The 8,107-nt window shown below is 35.7% G+C and overlaps 1 protein-coding gene across 3 annotated transcripts; it reads left to right on the top strand.

The window, feature by feature from the left end:
- The first annotated feature begins 1,044 nt into the window (after window positions 1–1,044).
- Window positions 1,045–7,440, top strand: LOC110281049 (uncharacterized). 3 transcript variants are annotated; one of them, XR_008005481.1, is made up of 4 exons: window positions 2,712–3,376; window positions 3,535–3,649; window positions 6,271–6,328; window positions 6,663–7,440. XR_008005481.1 is itself a non-coding variant. In XM_052256645.1 (2 exons), exon 2 carries the CDS (start codon window positions 6,709–6,711, stop codon window positions 7,087–7,089), a length of 381 nt encoding a protein of 126 aa, XP_052112605.1. In that variant the 5' UTR covers window positions 1,045–1,063; window positions 6,663–6,708; the 3' UTR covers window positions 7,090–7,440. The 3 variants fall into 3 exon arrangements, 1 of the variants encoding a protein (XP_052112605.1); XR_008005480.1 differs by having other exon boundaries at window positions 6,271–6,335; XM_052256645.1 differs by lacking the exons at window positions 2,712–3,376; window positions 3,535–3,649; window positions 6,271–6,328 and adding an exon at window positions 1,045–1,063.
- Window positions 7,441–8,107: the final 667 nt, after the last annotated feature.

The following is an 8,107-nucleotide window of genomic DNA, read 5'->3' as shown; positions in this document are numbered from 1 at the left end:
GATTCTTTTGAAGAAAGGTATTCAGTTTATGACATTGTTGGCAAGGACGTGGATTTTGTCCCGCTTGCGTATTTATGATTATAAAAGAGAATAAAAAAGTAGAGGACCTGTTGAAAGGTCATTTTTTGCTTGAGGCAACCCAAGAGATGTGTTTATTCATTTGTTGCATTAAGGCAACTCTAGATATACTGGTATGATCATCTGCTGCAGTGAGGCAGTCAGAGAGATAATGGTGTGATCATTGAGAACGCTTTCCTACGGTACAGATCTATATTTTATTTCTGTAAGGCAGAGGGGTTATTTCCTGCTACAGAAGTACCGTGACCACCTGTTCCATTTCTGTAGTGGCAGAGGAGTTATTTCCTGTATACAGAAGGTGTGTCGGTGTACATCCCAGCAGTGGCAGATGTGTTATTTCCTATGTGCAGTGGACCCTGTGGTGGCAGAGGGGTTATTTCTTGTACACAGGGGTATAGCCAATAGGAAAGCCTTATCCAGACAGAGGTTGCTGGATAACGTCAGGAGCGGGTTAGTAACCGACAGATGAGCTCATTACCTGCACTAGGGCTAGACATGCATCATCTTTATTTGCGCATCTGCATTTGATTGTGTTTGCTTGTTTTATTTCTTTGTAATTGTGCTGCCTGTCTTGTTGTGATTAGATTGTATGTTGAATTGAATCTCTTGCTTGTACTTTTAGTTTCTGAATGTTTTAAAGAGATTAATAATTGACGTTGTGATTGAGAATTAATTAAGTGGCTGAAAAATTATTGATATAATTAATCTTGTCATTGAGATTTGTTTTGAGTTTAGAGTCTTCGAAAGAGGTGATCAATTAGTTAAAATAAAGCTAAGAGTATATCCGAAAAGTTTTGATAAAAATGTAGTTTTCTTGAGTATGTTAATTATTTGCATGTTAATCATTACTTTTACGGCATTCCCATTCCCTACTGAGAACGTGTGGTTTGTTCTCACCCCAAAATCTTCCACCTTTTCAGTGACACAGGTTCGAAGACTCAGTTTGAAGCTGTGAGCGATTATATAATTTATTTATGAGTTAAGTGTGAGTTAATTTGCTTTCATAGAATTCCCTCGCCCTTATTGCTTAAGATTTTTATTTTATACAGAGGGATAGGATTTGTATCTGAATTTTTTTTGAAATCTTTTGTATGACAAAAATTATTATTAATAATTATGTGATTATTATTACTTTGAAATGTTTGACATATGATTTTGATAATAAAAAACAAAATTATTCTTGGAATTTTCTTAAAAACTGAAACGCAATATCGTTTTCTTAAAAACTGAAACGCTATATCGAACTAAAGGCTCAATAATAAATAGTTAATAAAGGAAAGCAGGTTAGTAGCGCCTTACTTTCGGTACGATCATGACGTTCTGGAAGTTGGGTCATTCCAAATGGTATCAGAGCAGTTCGTTCCTGTTAGAGCCTTGGGAATGGACTGACTATGCTTCATTGTATACTCTGAGTGTTTGTCATGCTTAGTGACTTGTTCTGATAACAAGGGTTTGTGTTTTATATGCATGACTGTCTGATGATTAACACTGTTGGTTTACCATTGCATGCCTCATGGTATTAGGTCTGGCCAACTTAATACTAATGATTTATGTATATGGAAACACTAATGGGTTATCACAGACAAAAGAGAAGTTATAAGTGATGCGACTCACAGGGTTTGGGAGCGTTATAGGTTGTGAAGTTAGCTTCGATTCGACGTATAATCTTTATTCGTGCCACATTGAACTCATGCCATCTTTTTCTTCATTGCTTTCCTTGGAATTCTCTGGTTTGAATTTTCTCCTTAGAATGTAATTTAATTATTTTCCAACCATACCTTGTCATTTTTGTATACCCTTGCTTGCCTATGAATCTGATTGCTTACGTAACTCTTTGAATATTCATCCTTGAAAATGTCTACACTTCTGTCCATATATTCTGCTTTCTTTGATTTCAGTTTGAACTTATCTTATTCTAGCAATTTTCGAGGGCGAAAATTTTTCTAAGGTAGGTAGAATGTAACAACCCTAGTTTTTGACAATCAAATAATTAGTCATTTGTGATTTATTTTATTTGTTGATAATTTTATTTTAAGAAAATTATTTTACTAAAGGTAATTAAATGGAGTTTCATCATAATTGGAGTTTAAATTAATTAGAATTTTTATATAATCTTTATTAGATATTTGGTATAATTGAAACTATAATTTTAGTAATTGAAAAATAAGAAGAATTGTATAATTTAATTTAAATAAATTCTATTTTGAATGAATTATGTTATTAATTTGAATTCCTAGAAATTATTTTATTAGAAATGATTAGATTGATATTTATAAATACTTTAAATTTAAGTCAATTAATATTTATGTATAATTTTTATTATAATTAAATTGGAATTAAAGTTTCGGAGATAGAAAAATAATGAAAAGTTATGTCATTTAATTTGAATAACTAAAAATGTGATTAATATATTTATTTTAAATTAGAAATAATTGATTGAACTTAGCCATATGATAATAAATAATGTTCCTAAATATTTTTAATAGAGTACATTTAATTTTAAAATTACTCTATCTTCAAATTTTATCAAAATATCTATTCATATCTATCCGTATTATTTTATAAAATTCCTAATTTCTAAACCTAAATTCCCAAATTGAATCAGAAACCTAATTCCTAAATCCCAGAAACCCTAACCCAAATCTTTCTCTTTCCTCAGCCTGTGAACGCAGCCTCCACCTCATTTCTTCCTAAACACAATACACACACAAAACAGAGAAAGAAACGCAGAGATGGAGAGGAAGAAAAGAGAGCTCGGAACCAGAGGAGGGAGCCACACCCAGCCACCGTCCAGCTTACAGCCCCAATCGCGTATTGTTGCGCTGTCATTCACGCTCATCGCCGCCCAGCCGTTGGTGCGAGCTCGCCGCCGTCAACGAGATGCTGTCTGCCGTCACTGTCGCCGCCCTGGATCTCGCCATCGAGCTGCTTCACGGCGTCGTCCCGTCCATGGAGCCACAAGCTTGCGTTATTGCCGATCCGTCTACAAGCCACCGTCAAGGAGAAGCTGCCATCGCGTCTTGTCCCGCCGTCACCACCGTTGCCCTGGAGCTCGCCCGCCGTCGTCGTTGAGGGGCCAGCAGAGAGTCACGATGGAGCTCCGTTTGTGCTTCTCTGGTCCGCCGAGAGAGGAGCTCATGGGTTGAGGAAGGCCAGTTGAGGGAGAGAACGCTGTTGAGTGGGGTAAACGCCTCTGTCGTGCTTCTTGTCACTGGTGGCGGAGTCGCGTCGCCGTCACCCCTGGGCTGCCGTTCCTGCTGCCAATGTTTCCTCGTTCTGTTATTATTGTCTAATTGAGGTAAGGCATTTTGGCTCTTGCTTCAACTTGAGTTAGCATGGAGTTTCCAGAATTTTTACTGTTATCCTATTTGAATTCACCATTTCTGATTGCTGCCGTGACCACCTCACGTTGCTGCTGGCTCTGTTTGAAAATGGCTGCTACTTCTGGAATCCCAGATCAGAGAGGAGAGGAGGCGTTTAACCTTGTCATTGTTGCTGCCATGGAAATAGGTGCTAGAAACTGCTCATGGAGCAGCTGCGTTTAGCGATTTTTGCGAGTTCCGACTTTGAGGTAGGGGATTTATTTTAAAATTAATAGTTTTAAGTTATGAATGCCAAGGAGGTTTAGTGAGTAATTGCAAATAATTCATAAATATGATTAATTGATAGGAATAAGCTTGGTTTGAGGTTGTGAAATTTGGATTAAGTTTGGTACTGAGATGATATTCTGGTGTTTCAATTAGTTTATTGAGTTTAGGTTATGGTTGAAAATGTCACTGGGTTTTGTTATTGTCAGTAATTAATTTGACAAGGTTAATTTTGGTTAATGCTGTGATTGATATTGGTTTTCTAATTTTGATGGATTTGTTGAGAATTCTGACCTATGTGATATTGCTGAATTGGTTGAAATGTGGCTGTGAATGGTAATTCGTTTGATAATACTTGTTACACTGAAATTTGATGAGTTAACTATTGAAAAGTTGTCGTATTGATAATTGATGAACTGAGTTGGATTTGTGTTTGGTTTGGGATTATTGTGATGATGGTTTGAGTTGTGGCTGTATTTTGATTATTGAGAATAAGAATTTGTTGTTGATTTTAGTAATCTGATATGTCGAAATGGCTGTGAAATTGACTTGTGACTGGTTGGAATTGGTCTTGATGCTTGCTAATATTGATTGATGATTAATCAGAATTATGTTTGAAAACTGCTAAAAGATTGAAGTTTGATTACCGAATTATTCTCTTGAAATATGACTTCTAAAACAAAATAGGTACTTTGTTAACAAGTAAATGACTTTAAATTATGGAAGGCTGATTTTTGGGGTTACTGGTTGATTGAGTTTAATTTTGAAAGGATTCTATGATATGTTGAAAATAGTTATAAATTGATAAGATGGAAGTTGGATAGATGGATTATGTGGAAATTGCGGAGTATGATTTAATTGTTGATTATTGCCAATTATGATTTTCTGATTGATTGAGAATCTCCTGTTGTGATAATTGTTGAGAAAGGTTTGATAAGATGTTGAAAAGAAGGAACCCGTAAGGGTGGCTAAGTCTGAATTTTAGGGGAGGTGCTGCCAAAATTTTATAAAATCTGAGGTTTTATTTGAGAAGTTATTTTAGAAGACTTGGATTTGGAAAATGATTATTTAAGTTTTATTTAGTAAAGAAAAGAATTATTCTATTTTAAATTCGATTTACTAAAGAAAGGTTTATGTTTCAAAATTAAATTATTTAAGAAAGAAACTATATTTTGAGATTGATTCAATATGAAAAGAATTATGTTTTAAGCTTGAAATAAAGGATTACTTTTTAGAAGTTTGATGAATTTATAATATTTTAATTTGAATAGTAAAGAGAGAGATGATTTTTGAGTTTTTGGAAAGTTAGTAAATTTGAAAAAAAGAGTTTTATTTGGTTAATTTTAGTAAGAGGGTGATGTTTTGAAAAGTATTTAGCGAATTTAAAATAAATGATTTTCTTGAGTCTTTTGAAAGAAAATTAAACTAGAAAATAGTTTTAAAATTGGTTCGAGTTAAGAGGTTGCAAAAGTGGAAGTCGTAAAGTTTGTACAACATGAGTGAACAAAGAAAGAGAGAGATATTCTATAAGAATATGTAACTGGAGATGAATAACGAGAATGATAACTTATGATGATAATTACACTGATTCTTTTGAGGAAAGGTATTCAGTTTATGACATTGTTGGCAAGGACGTGGGTTTTGTCCCGCTTGCGTATTTATGATTATAAAAGAGAATAAAAAAGTAGAGGACCTGTTAAAAAAGTAGAGGACCTGTTGAAAGGTCATTTGTTGTTTGAGGCAACCCAAGAGATGTGTTTATTTATTTGTTGTGCTAAGGCAACTCTAGATATACTGGTATGATCATCTGCTGCAGTGAGGCAGTCAGATAGATAATGGTGTGATCACTGAGAACGCTTTCCTACGGTACAGATCCATATTTTATTTCTGTAAGGCAGAGGGGTTAATTCCTGCTACAGAAGTACCGTGACCACTTGTTCCATATCTGTAGTGGCAGAGGGGTTATTTCCTGTATACAGAAGGTGTGTCGGCGTACATCCCTGCAGTGGCAGATGTGTTATTTCCTGTGTGCAGTGGATCCTGTGGTGGCAGAGGGGTTATTTCCTGTACACAGGGGTATAGCCAATAGGAAAGCCTTATCTAGACAGAGGTTGCTGGATAACGTCGGGAGCAGGTTAGTAACCGACAGATGAGCTCATTACCTGCACTAGGACTAGACATGCGACATCCTTATTTGCGCATCTGCATTTGATTGTGATTGCTTGTTTTATTTCTTTGTAATTGTGCTGCCTGTCTTGTTGTGATTTGTTTGTATGTTGAATTAAATCTCTTGCTTGTACTTTTAGTTTTTGAAATGTTTTAAAGAGATTAATAATTGACGTTGTGATTGAGAATTAATTAAGTGGCTGAAAATTGATTGATATTATTAATCTTGTCATTGTGATCTGTTTTGAGTTTAGAGTCTTCGAAAGAGGTGATCAATTAGTTAAAATAAAGCTAAGAGTATATCCAAAAAGTTTTGATAAAAATGTAGTTTTTTTGAGTATGTTAATTATTTGCAAGTTAATCATTACTTTTACAGCATTGACATTCCCTACTGAGAACGTGTGGTTTGTTCTCACCTCAAAATCTTCCACCTTTTCAGTGACACATGTTCGAAGACTCAGTTTGAAGCTGCGAGTGATTATATAATTTATTTATGAGTTAAGTGTGAGTTAATTTGCTTTCATAGAATTCCCTCGCCCTTATTGCTTAAGATTTTTATTTTATACAGAGGGATATGATTTGTATCTGAATTTTATTTGAAATCTTTTGTATGACAGATATTATTATTAATAATTATGTGATTATTATTACTTTGAAATGTTTGACATATGATTTTGATAATAAAAAACAAAATTATTCTGGAAATTTCTTAAAAACTGAAACGCAATATCGAACTAACGACTCAAAAATAAATAGTTAATAAAGGAAAGCAGGTTAGTAACGCCTTACTTTCGGTACGATCATGATGTTCTGGAAGTTGGGTCGTTACAGAGCCCATGTCAGAGGCACACTCCCATTCCCTACTTTGGTCACAGAGATGGCTCAGCGGGCTGGAGTACCATGGCTGCCAGATGATGAGTCGCCACCCGCAGTCCACATAAATGAGAGAGTTATTCTGTGGGGGACTTGGGTGACCGACAAACCACCAGCACCGCGGAGAGCCCAAGCATCTGCAGCAGCGACACCTAGGCCATCTTCCTCTTCAGCAGCAGCACCTGGACCATCTACACCAGTACCACCAGCACCACCACCACCACCACCAGCAGCACCTCAGCCGATGTACCGACTTATGCAGCACCTCATTGGGCTCATGGAGCAGAGTGAGCGTCGCAATAGGCGACGCTATGAGCGTTTGAGTCGGATGCTGGCATCATTAGGTACCAGGATGCCCTCTGATTCTGACATTTCTTCCAACTAGTTTGAGGCGAAGGAGGGGGTTCGGGAGAAGGAGGCTTAGCAGCCAGAGGCACGTTCACAGATTTAGGCTACCACAGAGACACATCAGGCCCCTGTAGAGTCATAGCCTCAGCCTCAGCCAGTAGCAAACATCGACCGTCTCACCCAGTCTCAGTCGTAGCATCGAGTACGATGCTGTCTTCTAAGTGTGGGGAGGTCGCCGTCGTCGACGTCGACAGGATTTTCTATTTTCGGTGACCATTTTCAGACTCTCATTTTATTTAGATTTATTTTGTCTTATTTTTAGTATTTGCACTTTATTTTATTGCACTTTTGGATCATTATATATATCAGTTATCTTGGATACTTTTGTTTTAGCTTGTTACATTTTACACTTTGGTTTGTATATATCTTGAAAATTTTAGCTTGATTTGCACTTTTAGTTGATAGCATATATATATGTAGTTATTTTAGTCTATTAGTTGTGATTGGAAAAATGTTATTATTGAGCTTAGTTTACCCTTTTGCATATGAGAAATTGGTTTGATTGAAAAAGGGAATTAAACTAAGTAATTTTTTTGTTTACCCTTCTCAATCACAACATTGCATTTAGAATACATGTAATAAGTTTAGTCAAAATAATAAAATTTTTCAAGAAGGCTCTTGGCAAGGAATGAGAATTAGAAGTCCTATCCTCATTATCATCATCAATTGTGACAAGAATTGTCTATTGTTCCCACATAGTTAACCTCTAACTATGAAGGAAAGTCAAGTGGATATAATCAACTTGAGTCCACAAGTCCTAGTCAAATCATAGTGAAAGACTACCTTTAGTGGCATTCAAGTCAACTAGCAACTTCCAATTATCAATCAACAAGAGACTTTGACAATTCAAGAGTCTCAAATTACTCAACCCAAGCCAAGAACACAAAAATCTACTCTAACATCCTTCTAAGTATTGTATCAAACATTTGGAAGGTATAAAAAGAAAGCATAATAAAATAATAAGGAATATAAAATCTAATACTACCAAATGCAAG

The sequence above is a fragment of the Arachis duranensis genome, unplaced genomic scaffold (genome assembly GCF_000817695.3).
Source record: "Arachis duranensis cultivar V14167 unplaced genomic scaffold, aradu.V14167.gnm2.J7QH unplaced_Scaffold_5501, whole genome shotgun sequence".
Classification (NCBI taxonomy): Eukaryota; Viridiplantae; Streptophyta; class Magnoliopsida; order Fabales; family Fabaceae; genus Arachis; species Arachis duranensis.
This window is presented reverse-complemented; position numbering and strand designations above follow the sequence as displayed.

Bases quoted from the DNA above. Each gene is read 5' to 3' on its own strand.
- LOC110281049 (XM_052256645.1), top strand. From the start codon at position 6,709: ATGGCTCAGCGGGCTGGAGTACCATGGCTGCCAGATGATGAGTCGCCA.